At 31.6% G+C, this 19340-nt stretch overlaps 1 protein-coding gene across 5 annotated transcripts in view; it reads right to left on the minus strand.

The window, feature by feature from the left end:
- LOC18039684 (D-alanine--D-alanine ligase) overlaps nt 1-5990 on the minus strand; it is a 15769-nt gene extending 9779 nt beyond the window's left edge. For 3 of the 5 annotated variants that reach the window (XM_024181559.1, XM_024181561.1, XM_006429458.2), the window contains exons 1-15: nt 5394-5990; nt 4903-4974; nt 4734-4777; nt 4533-4644; nt 4347-4418; nt 3926-3988; nt 3378-3455; nt 3205-3297; nt 2650-2769; nt 2310-2396; nt 1993-2202; nt 1858-1905; nt 962-1216; nt 687-793; nt 185-429 (exon numbers count right to left, since the gene is read on the minus strand). In XM_024181559.1, the coding sequence (XP_024037327.1) occupies nt 185-429; nt 687-793; nt 962-1216; nt 1858-1905; nt 1993-2202; nt 2310-2396; nt 2650-2769; nt 3205-3297; nt 3378-3455; nt 3926-3988; nt 4347-4418; nt 4533-4644; nt 4734-4777; nt 4903-4974; nt 5394-5711 (1924 nt within the window). In that variant the 5' untranslated portion in view covers nt 5712-5990. Of the gene's footprint in view, nt 1-184; nt 430-686; nt 841-961; nt 1217-1857; nt 1906-1992; nt 2203-2309; nt 2397-2649; nt 2770-3204; nt 3298-3377; nt 3456-3925; nt 3989-4346; nt 4419-4532; nt 4645-4733; nt 4778-4902; nt 4975-5393 lie in introns of those variants that run through there. The other 2 variants (XM_024181562.1, XM_024181560.1) reach the window with 2 other exon arrangements.
- Nucleotides 5991-19340: the final 13350 nt, after the last annotated feature.

A 19340-nucleotide genomic window follows, 5' to 3' on the forward strand; every position in this document is an offset into this window, starting at 1 on the left:
AAACAAGTATGGGTAGGGGGGGAAAAAAGTGAGGAAAAAAGGAAAAGGATAAGGGGAGGGGGGGATTAAACATTTCTTTTGGGCCAATATTGGAAAAAAAAAACCCCCCCCCCCCCCCAAACCCCACCCCCAAAACAACTTTTAAAAAAAAAAAAAAGATAAAGAGCAGAGCCAGAGACAGAACCTGCAATAAAAACTGTTGCCTGATTTTCCTTGGCAAGCTTAATCCACTCATTTATTGAATGTCTCATAGGTAGTTCATCAGCTATATCAAACCCAGTAAACCAACTGTGTTTCTTCAAACCTTCCACGAGATCATTTACCACTTGGTTCCTTAAGTGAGAAGTGAATGCAGCTCGATCTGGTTCAATTGCCTCTATGCACACAGCAAGAACTTCCTCTGTTGTGTGTCTCAGCACAAGAGAGTAACTGGAATTTTTTTAAGAGAAGAAAAAAAATCAGTGTTGGAATCAGAAAATATGTAAGTCCTGAGAAAGAGAACCTAAACGGTTATGAATCACTAAAGATCTAAAATCTACTAGTATGCAAATGAGCAGCAGAAAGGAAATGGGAACCCCACAAATATTAGATGAATAAATGACTATGACAAGGTGATATATATCTTCACATATTTGTTGAAAAGAGAAACCCTAAAAAAAGACTGGAAATGTAAAATCTATACTTACGGCAGTGACCAAACCACTCTGGAGCTTGAATCAGGATCCATTATATTGGCATCCATGCCAGAAGAACAGTCAATTGAAGGGGCAAGCAAACAAGGAGTTACCTCAATCTGTAGATACCAAATAAGAGACAATCATGCCTGTAAAATGGCAACCTCTGGAAAATGTAAGTTGGATTATTAGTTGATTTATCATTTATTCTCACCCATGTTTGAGGCCATAAGCAATAAATAATCATACAAGTCTTATTGTCTTATGCTAAGAATTTATGAACTTACATCATCAAATGCTTGCAAATTGAGCCATACATTTGTTCCACTCATAAGGGATACTTGTCTCTCTGAGGTGTCACCACCAAATATGACAAAAACTTTACGAATACCTTCGCGTTTGTTGAGTGCTTCGGTAGGTTTTGAGCCACTTGATCTTCCAGGCAAATGACTTGATACACTATTATACGATGCAAGATTGGGAAACCTCGAGCAAGCATGACCAATAATGGTTCGAAGAATGTTTGAATGAGAAAATCCAACCTAAACATTATCAGTGATCTTTCTGAGGGATAATGGAAGCTTGGAAAAGGATGAATCATTACAAGAAATTAAAGAAGTATGCAACATATTGAACATGAAAACAATTTGCACAGAAAACATTGTTTTTTGAAAGAATGTGCACAGTAACTTAGGAAAAGCATATGAAACATTCATTAATAAATCTTAATTCTTAAAGATTATCCTTCCTCAACCCACACTTTAAAACTATGACCTGCGAAAACTTTCATGCCAATGAAATGCACATAAATGATCAAAATTCTTTTAACTCTGAACATGCCATACTTCAAAATCTTATAATACTATGCTGCAAATACATAGAATGTTGACATCAGAAAAACAGATATATGAGATTATTGTTGGCATAGTTTCTGTAGTCATCTATTGGAACACTTCATTCAGGAAGCACGAAACTCAACATTGCTGCAATGAAATTGCTAAAGAACAGTTGTTCTGCACTAGGTATAGTTCAGATGCAGATTCTATCTACACTATGCAAGCATCTAGAATGATGTTCCAGCTACATTGCAGAACATATGATTTATTCATCCTCAATGAATTACAAGACATAATAAATCTGCTACGAGCTTGCGATGCTTGTCAATATACAAACTTCAAATTACCTTTGATGCTTGCTGAAATAAGAAGCTAGTCTGTTCCATCCCACTAATCTGATAATATGAAAAACATTGAAATGAGATATCTAAGGAAAATAGTGGCAAAAATCAAAGTAGAGGAAAATCAGAGATCTGTCTCACCAGGTTAATGTCAGTAAATAAAATTGTTCCCCATTCAGTGCTTCCATATTTGGTTTCAGAAGATGAAAATACATGTGTAGAAGAAGGAAGAAACCATCCGTCAATCCGAGCAAAATCACATAGGCCAAGCCGCTGGAATAACAGAGATGCACCTTCCCGAATACTATTAATAACAACAATAGGAAAACGAGGCGGAGTGTGATAAGCAACCTGTAGAGTATACATAAATTTCTCAGAATAAGAAATTGGAACGATGCAATTAAATGAAATATTTACATGTCACTAAATAAAACTCAAAGGATGCAATGCTCCACTACCTGTTGCGTTGGAAGATATTTCCTCCGATAATTAAAAATTGCATCCTTCTCCCTCACATCAACACTGCCCTGAAATTGAAGCTCCACCTGGACATTGACACCATTATATTAATATCCAACCATTTATTAGGCTAAGATAAATAACTATGTTTCACCCAAACTCTGGTATATGATTCAATGAAAGTGATAGTTACAAAAACAAGTAAGCTGGCCCATTATTTCTCATAAATTCATCTAGAGTATCTATCTTATATTTCGACTCATCCAAAGAAGGATTAAGCCAAAATTAGGATATATTCTGGGAAAATAATGCAAACAAGTAGGAAAAAAAAAAAAAAACCTCAGTTGGCAGTAAGACAACAGGATGGCAATCAAAACCAGATCCCACATCAAGGACAATGGCTGTAAACTCACTTCCTCCCTCGAGAAATAATTCCACCACAACTCTGTCATCAATCCCCTATCAGAAACAAAAAAACAGATAAATCATACGATTGAACTTATACAACCTTAGTCGACTGGTATAAATTTTCCGTAAACTCTATTGTAGCCCAAATCCAAACTTAAACCAGCCTGTGACTTTTGAGGCATATTTTGAAGAAAATTTAATTGAAATTACTACTTTGATTTACTGAAATTCACAATTTCTGCTTCAATTTTTTTGGGATGGTTACTTTTTCATACCCAATAACTCAAAACAAATAAATCAAAAAGGCAAAACAATACAATCAGTGTATATTTAAATGATTTATTTTAGAAAACAGACAAATAGTGTCTAAATTAAATTTTAAGTGAACTGGGTATCCTCCATGTCAAGTTAGTCTAAGCTTTAGCACATAAGGAGTGAATCCCTAAATCATGCATCACTATTAAGTGTTGGGAGAAACTGCAATACCTCTAACATAATTCCCTTAGCCTTTTTAAGGGAATCAATGACACCATATGCAACTGTAACACCAATGCTTGATCCTGCTCTTGTCGGTTTTACCTGAAAAAGAGTATAATTGAGATCTTTAGCTATGGAAACTTCATGATAAACTAAACCAAAAACCAGGAAATTTGCCTTACCACAACTTTGCCAGAGTTAGGGTCCAACTTGTTAGTAACAAACCAGTTTGATAATTCAGATTCATTCACTTCACTTCCCTAAATGCCATTTCCAGTGTCAGCGAAAGAAAATGCTAAGAGTAATGGGACCCATTAATGATTGTCTCGTCGAATATCAAAAGTGATATTGTGAAAGAGCATATTAGTAACATATCAAGAACCTTTACCCCCCAATGCCCCCCGGGCGGGGGGGGGGGGGGGGGGGGGGGTTGTTGAAGAACATACAGACACACAAAATTCTGCATCCATTTGTGCTTACATCTGAAATATCTAAAATTAATAAATCTACTTTGAAGAAAGGTTGCAATGAAAATGGAGTCAATTTAAAAAATATGGGGAATAAATGAGGCTGACAAACATTTTCAATAATCAACTCATAAAATAATTCCATGGGGATCCACAGGCAACACTAAGCAGAAACGTATGATACATGCATTTCCACACAAGAAAAACAGGGAAGAAAAAAGGGAAATACAATTAATTAAAAGCAAGTACTTGAAGAAGAATACCTGCAATAAGAAACTAGGTACTGTTATGAATCCTTGTTTGCTCATCTCCAAGGAGGCATCATACTGCCAATAACAAAAAAGAACAGTGTGTTAGTGTCATTTCTTTGTTTGAGGGACAAATCACAACTGTATCTTAACTTGATATGGTCAGATTTATATTGACGTCTTGCAGAAGGTATTCATTTTCAAAAACCCTAATCAACTGCTGATGCAGACATTAAACTCAAAATCTGTCTCTCTTTAAAATAGGTAATAAGAGATGCTGCTGGAAGAACATAGCCAACAAAAGTAAGATCCACTATATGTGATATATATACAAACCCATGACTCATTTCTATGGTTCCAAAATAAAAGTATGCCCCATAAATCTCTATGAGAACTAGAGAACATTGAAAATGACCAAGAAAAAAGCTTAATCTACCTTGTCAAAGGCTTGACGACACGCACGAGATCCTGTGCCAACAAATGGAACATTATATTTTTCCAAAACTTCCTGAATAATCCATCAAATGTAGAAACAATATCTTACATTCAGAACCTTTAACAAAATATGCACCTATTCTTTACACACTTGTAATCTTGTATGAACGATTATAGCATACTACACCTGAATGCCACCATCTTCACCAAATCGACCGTGTATAGCAGGGAATACTATATCCACATTTCCAACAAGATGTTCTCCAAATTCAGACAACGACCCAAAACCTTGGGCAAGGCTGCCATAAACAATCAGCCAATCTTCACATTCTCACTTCTCGATTAACCAAATACTAGTAACAGCTAATTTACAATCAAATCAGCTTACCTTTCAAGTTTAAAATCAAAATCTGCAGGTGTATTTGAGTACACCTATAAATCAGACATGGGATCAAGATAATTACCAAAATGTTTCAAAGCAAGCAACAATATGAAGCTCAATTAGAATCAACAAGACATGAACTACCTTTCATTTTTTTCTTAATTACTTAACAAACCTGAGCAGAGGAAATTGCGTAGGCATTGAGATTACGGTCAATGTAGTAGCACCTCACAAGCAAATCATCTCCCTAACAAAAAAAAAAAAAAAAATCCAGTTATTGATCCTTAATGATATGCATCATTACTTGAATATCTAATTAGTGCATTAGAATTCACATTTTTTCACCAAATTCAGAAATCCGCACATGATAATTTTCATGCATATTAATAAAATTTGAACATAGCACTTAACACACACACACACACACACACACTAGAATCTTGAATTTATTAAAATTCAGAAAAGCTGTTAAATCATATAATTTAATAGTGTAATGATAAAAAAATTATTGAATCATATGTTATAATAATAATGTAATAATATTATATTATTAAATCACATAACTTAATAGTTTTCTCAATCTTCAATAAAGTTCAGAAGTTCAGAATTATGAAATAGATCAGTACTGTATATATATACAAAATTTAAATGTGAATGAATATATACCTGAATATGATCAAGAACTGATCTAGCCGAGTTAAGCGAAATTCCACGCTCAGCAGACGGACCTCCACAGATGAGACCGACTCTCAAGACCCTACCACCGCGCGCTTCCTTCGCCATAGTTTGATCTTCCAACACCTCCACGCTGGCGCGTGTACCTTCGACTCCCAAACTCGTCGTTTTCGTAGCGTAACGACAAGCGCTCTTCTTCAACTTCAGCTTCCGATTCCGGCTCAAAACTTTCGGAGACCGGAAAGTTATTCCGCCAACGGCGTCGTTTCGGAGGAAAGAGAAGCTTGAAGAAAACGCGAGCGAAGTCATCAGATGATGAACTGAAGACTGAAGAGAGTGAGCATGGGAGCGGAGTTTGTTTCTTTATTTTTTATTTTTTATTTTTTATTTTTATAAATCTGCATTAAAAAAATGACTTCATATTTTCGGGCGGCAAAGTAACGCCAAGTGAAGAAGAACGTGTCGTGCGTTCGTCATTGGCTATTGGCGGCGTCGTTTTATCGGATGGATCTACTATTTGGATTATTTGAATTCCGGAGATTAAATATACTCGTGGACTCGCGGTGGATATTTGATCAGTAAGAAGCTCCTTTCATTAGTAAACATGGTTATGATGATTAGTGACAAAATAGTTAACTACTTAACTGCCCCAGTCTGGCTTATAATAAGACAAATTTCTTTGTCACCTTTTTTGTCTTTTCCTTGAGCGGCCGGACTTGTTTGATATCCCTCCTCCGGCCTACTCTCTAGTATTTTAAGAAGAAATATTATTGAAGAAATAACAAATCCTCTTGCAAACATTTATGGCTAAGATCAGGACGTTCAGTAGCTTTGAGGAATAATATTAAAACAGCACCTAAAACTCCTCGGACTAGCCAAATCATTTGTATTAATACTAATCCCAGACACCAATTGTGAAATGCAAAAACACAATATTCACATATTCATGGATTAAACAAAAATTAATTAAACTTAATCTACATATATGTGTGTGTGTGTTTGGTAAGATTTTAATTATATAATTTTGTACATGAGTGTTGGGAATGTTGCTTAATGCTTACAAAGTTTTCTCAGAATTCTTAAGTACATTAAATATACCATACATGTTAACACTATATTTATACATTAATTACGTATTTTAATTTTTTAATTGCAATTTTTCAGGTTATATATTGTATAGATTTAGATGTCCTAATTTTTGAACTTATATAGCTTCCAAATGATGAGGTTGATATTAGGACTGCTCGCATGTCTTTAAGCAATATATTACCAGATTCCCTTTACATTTGGAAGTTTGATTTGACTTGATTATAATCTAAAATTATAATTTAACATCAATGATCATTGAAAATAAAATATGAACAGCTAGAAACAAAAGCTGAGTGCTTGGAATCTTTCAAATGAGATACTAATTCGGGCTCCGTTTACATCTACTCATAATTATGTTAAGCAAAGTAACTTAATAAAGGAGTAGACCTATCGACACATTTTAAAATTCCTTACAAATTAATTCATTTCTTATTTTTAATGAGATTTCAATTAAACACTTCAATAAATTATTCTTTTAACCGACTTTTTGTACCCGTACTATTTCAAAATCTATATTTGTACTTAAAATTTTAATTAAAAAATATTATTTTTTTAACAAAGTTATAAGAGTTTAGAGTTATGGAGAATAAAAGAATTATATGATAAAGAAGAAGATAGTTTAAAATTTTAGGATTTGTATGAATTTTATAAATAAAAAATTTAAAAGTTTTTTTTTTTAAGGATGAAAGTTAATGAGAAGATAGTTAATTTTAATATAATGTATCTATTTTTATGAATTAAACTGAGAATTTTTTAAGAAATATAAAATGCAAAAGTAAGCACTAAGAAGTTGACTTGTTGAGTGGTAAGTAGTCGGGTTGGCCCAATAAGTAATACATATGTTAGCCCAGTTACTCAAACAAAAAAGTCAGGCCCGAGACAGATCCACCGGACTCACATTATGCTGAGCCCAATATCTTGAAAGCAATTTTTGTTTTCATATAGCAACGTATATATGTTCAAAATAAATTAGCGTGAGACTATTTAAATCTAGAAAATTAATCTTCTTAGTCAATTTTAGGTGGACACATATGATATAATGAGAAAAATTATAAAAATTGTAGTTTTACAATATAAATTTTATAACTTCAAAGAATATTATATATATTGTTAAGGGAATTGTTCATATTGGGATAAGACTATTTGCACTTTAGAAATCACTTTGAATACTTTAATAGTCTGATCATTCATACATTAAATTAAAAAATTAAGTTTTAGTTTGTATACTTTTTACAATTCCCAAAAAAAAAATTCCTTGCTAAACTATTTAAATTAATTAGTTGTATTTACTTAAAACACCAATAAAACTATTCAGCATACCCAATTTTAAGAGATTTAATACATAGTTACAATCATATAATCAACACAACGTGTAAAAAAAATTATGTAACGCAATTTTATTTACCAATTTTTTTGTTTATTTCTGATTAATATTAGATGCAGAATCCAAAATAATTATTTTTAATAGGGCATCCAAAACAACTTGCAGTAAAAACATAATAAAATAACAAAAAATTGATCTATAAATACTACCAGAAAAAAAAAAAAAGAGAAGAAGAGTACAAGAAGAAGGGTCAAATGCAAAAAGAAAAAAAAAACAAAGGGCTATTTTACAATACTCTCGTTTTAATTTATTTTTGAAAAAATAGTGAAAACTTTTTCAAAATATAGGTGAAGATGCTGAAAGTAAAAGTTTAGACATGAGAATTATAAATTGAATAATGATATATGAGTGTTTAAAATAATTATGTAATATTAACTTATAATAATTGTCCTTAATAGTAATTCACATAATTTTTTTTGTAAATTTTTTTTTAAATTAGAGTGTTCAAAATAATTTTTAGAGTGCAAATAGTCCCAGCCTTCACATTGGCTAAGAATTTATTTTGAACTAAATCCTTCAACTAATGAGCTAGAATTTTTTAATACAAACAGACTAATGAATTTTTTATCTAGTATCATAGTTAAACTCATGAACATGTGGGCGCACATTACATTTTCACTTGATTGAAATTGGTATGCATGTGGCAACAGTGTTAAGGAGAAGATCTTACAGCTGTTAAATATAATTTATAGACTTTGATTATAAGTACCACGCAACTCTCAATTTATAATAAGTTAACTTTTGAGTATGTATTGTCTTGGACTTCTGCATAATCAATAAATATATAATTCCAAAATACTCTGAATCCAATTCTTCTTGTATCTCTATTTTTAATTAATATTCATGTTCATGTTATTCAAATTTAGATTTCTATAATCATGAACTTAGAAATAAGCTAGAGTAGAAGGGAAAAAAAATGTTAGAATTTGTCTTAAAATTGAATTCATCAGCTTTGACATCAAAATCACAATATCATGAAAATGATTTTTGGTGGTACCAACCGAAAACAATTTGCGGATCGAGTATCTTTATCAAATATTTCATTATAAGTCATTCATTTTTGCACACTAAACACACTGAAGATCCAAAGAATTCTCTAGCACATCCATTGCTATTAACAATTTGGTTAATTTTCACCATCACGTACATATCTGCAATAGTTGAAATCTTGAATTGAAAAGCTGATCAAGATTTTCAAGTGGGGGCTTCTGTCGTTTGTTATACTGACATGGGTTTCTTTCACTTTCATCCAACTTTCAATCTTGTTGTTGATATATTTCCAAGAATAATGTAGATTCAAACTCAATTATTTGAAAAAAAAAAAAAACTTTTAGAAACAAAGAGGAAGCAACCTAGAGAGCTTTAATTTTGACTGGCCAAAGTTCTTTTTCTTGTGGGGTTCTTTTATACACTGATTCTAAATCATAGCTGGCTTTTTCTGAAGAAACAAGATTTTTGAAAGCTATGGAAAATGACTGCCATCGATCTCTTCTTTTGCAACTTGATTTTTGAGCCTAATCTTAGCTACTACTAATTAACTACCCCCATGTTTTGGTTTTGAAAGATTTTCCACTCACCTGGTGCAGTGCGTTCCCCCAATAAAATGTTTTCACGTGTATGTTTTTCTCTGTATTTTGTGATTAGCATGTGAGTATGAAAAATTTCATATCCTGCGACATTGTGTCCTGTTGTAAAACGTAGAGATGACGTAGGATCTAGTTTTTTTTTTTTTTCTCAATTTTCACCTTGTCTTGCATCTAGTTATATCTCCACAATTTAAAGCACACAGGTATTTGCATTAGAGAATCATAAATAATATAATATATTTAATGTACTCCTTTGTAGATATCAATTAATTCGATTGATAAAATTTAAGGACCACGAGGTTTTTTTTATTTTTATTTTTATTTTTCATCCATAAAGACGAGACAAAAACTAACATCTGTGTAGATATGTCAATTCTTAGACTAAATATGATTTCTCTTGACAAAACTAACTATTTTCTCTATACTATTTTAAAATTGATCAAAATCCTCCTCATATTATTGAAAAATTAGGATAGACCCACTTTTAAACTCAGAAGTTTAATTGACGAGTGACATAATTATTTTTTAAAAGATTAAATGCCCTTCAAAAAGTGTGTATACTCGTTAGTGTTTTGACAATAGAGGAATTTTGGTATATTTTGAAATAGTAACAGGAAATTATTAATTAATTCCATTAGATATCAGAGAGGTTTCGTTTGTTTTCCCAAGTTTTCTTAGTTTCGTGCGACTAAAGTTAATTAAACAGCTAGTGGAGAATAATTGTGATTAGATTCTCAGTACTTGGGTTTAATTAGCAATGAGACGAAAGACGGAAACACAAACTGGTAGAATACAATTTATTTGAATATTTTTTCTGTCCAGTTCAAGAAATTAAGGAAAGATGGAATGCTAGCTGGTGGATTTAAGTTGAAACGAAATTATATTTTAATCGAAATATCATTTGAATTATGAACAAATTAAATGAATTCAATTCGGTCAGAACCGTAAGGTGATTCATGCATTACATAATTTTGAAAAAAATGTACTTTGAATCCAAAAGCGATAAGACAATAAATTAAAAAGTGGTAATAATACTTAATTTCTCCTGCTTTTCTATTGATTAGACAAAAAAATTTTAAATTTAAACAATGCAATCATGCTTGTCACTCACTTGAGTAATGGAGCCGTTTGTCCTCAAGCTTCAGATAATCAGATTAGATCTTATAACTGCGGCTAATCAACAACAAGCCCTTAACCACACAAAAGAGGGAAATTGTTAGATTTCATGACCTAAACATTGCGATAACATGACGATGCCATGATGAAAATACAAATGAATACCGCCTAGAGAATACAAAATTCCCAACTTAAAAATTGTATTTGAATAAAGTTATATGCACATTTGATGGCACAAAATCTGAACTGTCGCCTATTATATTTGATAATGTGTACAAGTGACTAAAGTTCACAATTTATTAGCACAAAATATCAATAAGAAAATGACACTACTGAAAGTTGGCTAAAAAAGTTGAAAAAGGGTATAACAAAATTCAAATATACAGAAACAGATAAGGGATTAATGCTTGCATAACTTAGTTAGTTAGTAAAAAGAAATGGTGTAAAATCAGTCAAGCAAGAATTAGTTGTGAAGAATGTGATGGGACTCCAAATAATTGAGTTTTTACATAAATCAAGCGCACTGTTGTCAGTTGAAATCTGGCCTTGTCAACATGTGAGACAAAAATGTGGTGCACTCCATGATTTGATGGTATGTAGGTCTCACATTCTTTTATATATTCTTACTTTAATTTAAATTATATCAAATTAATTAAGGTGATGAGTCCAATAATTATCTTTGTTTGTCACTCCACTACTGTTTCGTCTTTTGCTTTTAAGTGATAAGTATTCCATTTACACCAATATTGTTTAATGGCATCTTTAATTACCTACTTCCATGCTTGTCTCCTATTTTTTTTTCTTTTCTTAATCTAACTAGCATACACCCACCTCATAAACCACCAAGTTAATGAACTCACATCCTTTTCGCTTCATAGTTAATAAATATTATTTCTTTTTGAATCTGATGTCAAGTATAGCTTTTAAATTGACATACTTAGAAATATATGCAGTACTTCAATTTTTTCAAAAAGACATTCTAAAATGTATCTTTCTTTCCATAGCATAGCAATTTTATATAATTTTTTTTTATAATTGTGTTCCTACTCGTATCACTATCACTGTCTCAGTGGAATGCCAGGTCAATGGACCGCATCCAACAAATTCTTAAGCACAAGAAAACAAGACCATCCAGCCATAAAGTTAATTATTTGGTTGGATTACCAAAAAGATTAATTATAATATGATTCAAGTAATGTGCTCAATGGCTATATCTTTTATCTCCAATTTGATATTTTATTTCATAAATTTTACAGTCGATGATCTGTCGGAACCTCAGGTTGCCAGATGTCACATTTCACTTGGTTCTATGTATTGAGAAATGTTAGAGCCTAGGGTTTGCTACTGATAATCTTTTATTCCATTCATGTTATGCTACTGTCATCGAGGGAAATATTGCAACATTATTTTGAGATAAGGAACAAAATAAGCACATACTCGTGCTCAAATTATTTATCTAAAAATCTTTTTGGGAGAAGCAAATATATGGGGGCCTTGGAATTGTCAAGAAGCACAGAAAATTGTCATCGATAAATATTTTATCTTTGCCTATCTACCAAGTTGCTTTTGGCTTGGACCATTCATTCCTCAGGATTAGGTATAAGTTTTTATTGTTTTCTGATAGGCTGGCAAAGATTTCCACAATCTTGTGAAGGGCACTATGGATGTCTACTCACAAAATAGTTTCTATCGTTAAAGTCCTTTTTTCCCTGCTCCTGCATATGGAAATTTCGGATGCGAACGTATTTATGTTTCAGAATATGGATTTGAGCAATATGCTACTATTTTGTACTGACAAGAATTTTCTCTCACAATCATATATCATTATTTTACAATAAAAGCAACACTATATTATTCAAAATTTACATTTTTAATATGTGAAAGTCTGTCAATAGAAAAGAATTACTCCAAAATTTTATGAGTTGTATATTTCTCTAATATTCACTTTTTATTGTAAGTATAAAATTGCATAATCATTCCCCTCCATGATCTAAGGATTACATCACCCTTAACAATGTTATCAACGTGTAAGGAATTTCGACTTGTATTACTTAGCTTTTCTTTAAGTTGAAATTCCTCGTTCCAATCTTATATTATTAGATGTTCAATGGAAATTAAACTAATAATATAAGATCAATGGTGGGGTCAATAAGATAATAACAATTGAAAAATTCCTAGAAAATAAGCAACATTATTAATCAAAGATGTGTACGCTTCCAATTTGTGATGACTAATCATACACTAGATTTTCCCTATGCAAGCACATAATTTGTGAGTGATAAGAAGGAAAAAGAGAAAGATTCTACTATTAGCCCATGTTTCAAGACATGAGAGAAGCATCTGTGACCTCCACAAAGGGAAGTATTAGTGGACTTGGAAAATGACTTTGAGTCCCTTCAGTTGAGAAAGTGGGTCTAGTTAAAACGACAATTGGTACAATCATGAAGGTTTTAAACACCTTACACACCACCTTCTTCAACCGTAAGAAAAAAGAATCAAAAGAAATTAATTAACCAAAAGTTGCCAGGGCCACAAAACCCTAGTCACCTCCTTGCTTTGTGCCATATATATGCCTATATGCTCCACTGTTCTCTTAGAGCTTTCCCCATAATCTTTGGACCAGCCAATAAAATTTTTCAAAATGGCTTTAGGTCAATTAATTTTGAGAGGAGCGCATCACTAGCTTAAAGTTGTTATGTAGCATCTGCATCCAAAATTTGATTATTTTTTGGTTATTTTATTCATGGGAAAGATTTCTATATCCATGTATCATTTAAACACAAGACCATATGGTAAGTCCTATTCTAATAATAAATAAAGTTATTAATTATCACTCGATCTAAAAATTTAAGCTTAAATTAGTGAATCCCCTGAGTAGTACCATATTAAGCCATCAATTATCGCTTGACCTAAAATCTTATTCTCAAATCAGTTGATGGTATGGAGAGAGAGAGAAGTTTTCACAATTTACTCAGAATGGTTTCTTCCGGATTTATTTTACAGAAAAAGGTTTTGAAACTAAAAAAATTACATTTGCTTCACTTCCGAGCAATAATATTCTATTCTTGCTTAGAGTGTTTATTTTACTAGTATGTTTTCATATTCTTAATTTCTCTAGTTATTGTAAGTTTTGATTATGTAAAAATAATTTTTGGTCGCGAAAATTCAGACAGCAACGTTTCTGATTATGACACAAAATTGCATGTTCTGTGGCGGGCAGCTTCTCCAGAATATAAACATGAAAATAAAGATTAATGTTGACTGAATTGTGAAGAAGATAGGCTCATATGCCAGAATTATAACCTGTCCATTTCTCAGTGGTTACACCAACCGTCTCTATTTTATTTTAGCACCATTTATCCAAAAATGAAATATGAATTATGGACGGTAATAATGAAATATCCTTGCCGGCGGGGCATATTATATATCAATAACGAAACTGAAATTAATTAATGAACTAATAAATATGGAAGTTATATCTACATCAATCTTAATTTAATTATTATACCTACTTTTTTATGCATTAACAATGATGATAATGACAACTTTATATATATTATGATATTTGTTTACTAGATGCAATTTATACTTAAGAATGAACTAGCTAGAAGCCTTGTGCTTAATTATGAAGCATGATGCTACTTTCGTAATTTGCTATTGAGTTAATTTACCCAGCTGCTCAGGGAATGAATAGGCTATACAGTACATGGGGATTTGAACAGTTTTGCATGATGAATAGACTTGTCATAACCTAGTTTTTTGAGAAAGAAGATTTCAGAAGGAAAAAAGAAAGAAAGAAAGAAACTTTTCATTCCTATAATTTGAATCCATATGGTAAAATTAATAGAATCATTATAATTGCTAATTAAGTATAAGTTGTCGTTAATTGTTACATTAGCTAGGGGCGGAACTAGGTCTAGTCCTGGAAGCCGGAAAAAGTTTCAGATGAAAAGGATTGCAATGAAATTTTACTAATTTATGTAAAATTTTCATTTGGCGCCTAGTTTTATATTTTTTTAATCATGTAGCTTAATTAAGTACATTTTTTCCATTTTGGTCCTCATTTTCGGCCTCTCAATTTTACTAATTCTTCGTTACAACCTACTAAAGTTTATGATTTTTATATTATAGCTCCGTCAAATCAAAATCAGTTCTGCCACACATATATTTGCTTAATATTTTATATATTGTGCTTTTAAAATGAAAAAAAGAGTAGTATGATTGTTCCAAACATACCTCAATTTTAAAGGGGAAGCTTTAATACTTGGTGTGAAAGGGTTGAGGGCAAAAGCACGTGCATTGACGAGACCGGCGAGATCAGTCTCTCTCTCTCTTTTTTTTTTTTTTTTCATTTTTCCCATCCCACTCTCCTACCGCCACTGTCGCGGACGGGATGGGGGTAAATTTTGTAATAATATGAAAGTAAATAGGCGCTTGCTTTAGTGGCCCTACACAAATTGCGATGGCAATTAGCTGTTTTGGGGCAGGGGTCCCCCACCCAACTAAGCTCTTTTTCATTACATCATGTGCCCTTTAAGCATGGCTTATTAACTTGCTTCATTTGTTATAAATGAGTGGGCATGGAGCATAGGTATTTGCATCTGTGAGTATCCCAAATCCACCATTTTCATTAACAGCTAGCCAGCCATCATCAGTCCTGAAAACTGCTCTCTCTCTCTCTCTCTCTCTCTCCCTCTCTCTTCTTTTAATATAATTGTGGCATCATCAGCATGAGAAGGTGTGTGTAGAGCAAGATGGAGAAGCAGGGCACGTGCATTACTAACTCAACCGCACATACATCTACTAACAAAAATTAATTAATCCACACATTTTGAAGAAACCAAATCAAGAAGCAGCATGCTCTTTCTGTTGTTATAGCTCAGTCATGAGTTGAGTTATTTCTTCATGTGCCCTTCTTCCCCATCATGACCGCGGCACCTTGTGTGTGTGTGTGTATCATCAGGGATCAGCTCAAGATCTGAATTTCTTCTTAGCAAAATTCATGTGCCAATCTAAAGCCTACCAAAGCCGCAAAGCTCGCCATTTCAGGTCAGTCCATTCTTGTCAAAAACCTAGCAAGAAAATTCTGTTTGTTGTCATGGAAGCAAAATTTTGAATTAACATTAACCGAGAAGCTAATTAATAAGCTGCTGTAGCGATAAGGACTGTAAGAAAAATATGCATGCAATACTGACGGATGTGGAACATATATTGTGATTGTGAGAGTGAAATTTCCGTTTTTTCAACGTTCAACAACCTATGGTTGGATAAACATTGACCGAATAGTTATCATTCTATGTTGTCATAATCAGGATAAAAACGTGACCCTATCTTGAGACTAATTGAACATTGATCACGAAATTAATTATTAGGGCTAGCTAGCTGCTTACTTAGAGTCACCATCTTCGCCGTGAAGTTTGATCAAATTAATGATCTCCAACTTCACTTCAGGATTTCGAATCTCAATTTTCCGTTCTCTTTCACTTAGAAAGAGCTGTTTGGAATTACGTGTGCTGTCTGTGTACATGTAAAAATAAAGTACAACAAGTCTTCTGACAAATATACGTACTCTCTGTTTAATTGATTTTCCCAAAGCAGAAACCCATTTAGCATTTCTCTATTAACATACGATATTTATCAAGTAAAATACTCAATTGGGAAACAAAACAAAAAAAAGCAACTTCGCACCAACCCAAGATTCTTCCTCCTGTTGCTGATCGATGATTACTTCTTGTTGTTTTCTTATTTTTCGAGTTAATTTTCTATTAAGCACTACTTTTTATATCATACTTCTTTGCTTTGTTCTAATTACATTCATTTGAATTTATCACCTAAGCTGAAGTCGCAAAAGAACATTGTATTTTTAATTATTATTATTATTAACTTTGTTTTTCAGGACATGAAGCTTTTCAAGGCTTAAGAAATAAGGACAGGAACGAATCTGGATATTTAAACTGGTTTCTTTTTATACAGATTATTATTATTATTATTGTTATTGTTATCATTATTATTATTTGCTTAGTATGAGATTAGTAAACTTGAGGACACGTTAAGGAATTAAAGCATAAATTCCCAAGAAAAGAGATTACTTAAGGACATGATCAATTAAGATGCTAAGAGAATTGGTACCACCACCGAGGAGACAGTTCAAGAAAACTACAATACCGCACACAAGTCTATTTAATCTCTGGCATTTCTCCTCACATCCACGTTGGATCGAAAATGAAAAGCCATAGATTAGGCGATTGCTTGCTCTTCAACCCAAGAATGATTTCTCGGTTTCCGAATCCAATATATCACAGATTTTTGTTTAATAGCTGTTTGGAAGATACCATAGAAAAGGATGTGTGCATACATCGTTACATGTACTTTCTGATCATAAATATTATTTGCTTTTGTTGTGTACAAATTCCAACTTTTTCAGAATATAAAATTAATTCATATTAAAAAGAGTTAGACATCGATTATTTGAATATTTTCTTTCTTGACCTTAAGTGCGCGCTTTCTTTGAACATTTTCTTTTTTGTAATATTTGTTGTTCATGATTTTGCAAAACATATTAAAGAAGTAGCACTAACCTATTATTTTATTCTCTTTTAAGTTTCATATGCAATAAATTTGCTTTGCTTTGCCTTGCCTATATTTTATCAAAAACACACACGCATAAATTTCTTGATGACAGATCTTTTAATGAACCTAAACTATCAATATGTGAAAAATTCTCAAGTTCATGTTCACGCTTTAGAAAATGTAAATTTGAATAGCACATCTTTATTTCTTATTCCTTAATAATATGCTTCTTCTTTTTAACAACAATAAATAGTTATTTTGTTACAAAATAGTGATGTACTACTCAAAATCAATATTTTAGAATTTCCAAACTACAAGAATATTGGTTTTTATCAATGAAACTTTTAGCGATGAAAACATTATCATCACTGTAAGTACTTTTTAGCAATGAAAAAAATTTTGTTGCTAAATTCATAATAAAAAAATAATATTTAATTATTACTTTTAGCAATGAATATATATTGCGACCAAAAATTTTGTTTATTGTCAAAACTCTTCATCGCTAAAACTCTTTTATATGTCAAACGAGCATGTTTTAGTGACGAAAACATATTTTGTAGTTAAAACTTTTTAATATGTCAAAAGAGTATGTTTTAGTGACAAAAATAAATTTCGTTGCTACAAAATAGTTTTAGCGACAAGATTTATTTTCATCAAATTTAGTCGCTAAAACTTTTTGATATACCAAAAGAGTATGTTTTAGCGACGAAAATAAATTCCGTCACTAACATAGTTTTAGTGACGAACTATGTTAGTGATGAAATATGTTGGTCGTTAAAACTCTTTGATATGTCAAAAGACCATGTTTTAGCAATGAACATTAGATTTCATCACTAAATGTGTACCTTCAGTGACGAAATTTGTATTGCATCGCTAAAAAAAAGTGAAAATCTAAAAAAAAAATTTGGCGGATGTTTTGCACTAAAATTTAAGACTTTTAGTGATGAATTTGAATTTCATTGCTGAATGTGTACTTTTAATGACGAAAATTAGATTTCATCATTAAATATAGTTTTAGCAATGAAATATTTATTTCGTTGCTAAAAAATGTTAAGATTTAAAAATTTGGCAGATTATTTTCCGTTAAAATTAAGTTTTAGAGATGAATTTTAAATTTCGTCGTTAAAAACTCTTGTATCATATTTATATATCATTTATTTCATTGTCTCTTTCTTTGTCTCATTCTCTCATTCCCTTACTTTTAGTCTTTAATTCTCTCATCTCTAAATATATAATTGTCATTTTCTAATTTAATCTATACTTCTTTTCTGTTTTGTTTTTAATATGGTGTAATTTTTTTTACTTATCTTGTTTATTCCAACTTATATTATTATTATATTTGTGTTTATTATGTTACCTAATTATTGTGTGTTTATTTGTAGGGAATATTGAAGATCAGTTACATCAAGATGAAGAAAATCAAGAAATTTCTATTCATTTGTGACAATTTTCTTTCAAAAAATGGATATCAAATTTTGTGATTATTTTTGTATTGTTCATCAATAACAATAATTCTTTTAAAATAACTAATTTTGCTTTTATCATAATGGTGTTAATTGTCATTGTAAATTTAGTATTAAAATAATAATATTTTAACAATAGTAATAATAAATAAATAAAAGAAAAACGATAGACGAAAATTATTATTCGTCGCTAAAAGTTATTTTTGTGATGAAAGAAAATTCGTCACTAAAAGAACTTTTGGTGATAAAATATAATTCGTTGCCAAAAGTACTTTCGACGACGAAGAATTCTCTTCGCCAAATGTGCTTTTAGCAATGAAAACAATTTTGTTGCTAAAAATAATCTTAGCGACAAAATTTAAAAATTTGATGCCAAAGACTTAACATGAGGCTCCTATTGCAACGAAATAGCAGCAAAATGTTTTTCGTCATTATAGCCTTTAACGACGAAAATTGTATGTTTCAACGACGAAATTGTTTGTTACTAAAGCCATTTTTGTTGTAGTGCCAATATTCATTATAGAAAAAACTATCTCAGTATGTGGAGAAGGTTTTCACTGCTTCTAAAATAATACACCAAGGTAACATTTACTTCTCGAATTGGAACGAGAATCTTGGATTGGGAGCGTAGAGTGAGAGTGAGAATTGGAGTAGGGTGCTTATTCACATTAGAATGAGAGTGTGAAATAAGAATCAAAATTTCATTTATATGTTTATTTTATCTTGGTTG

The sequence above is a fragment of the Citrus clementina genome, unplaced genomic scaffold, assembly GCF_000493195.1.
Source record: "Citrus clementina cultivar Clemenules unplaced genomic scaffold, Citrus_clementina_v1.0 scaffold_6, whole genome shotgun sequence".
NCBI classification, from domain to species: Eukaryota; Viridiplantae; Streptophyta; class Magnoliopsida; order Sapindales; family Rutaceae; genus Citrus; species Citrus x clementina.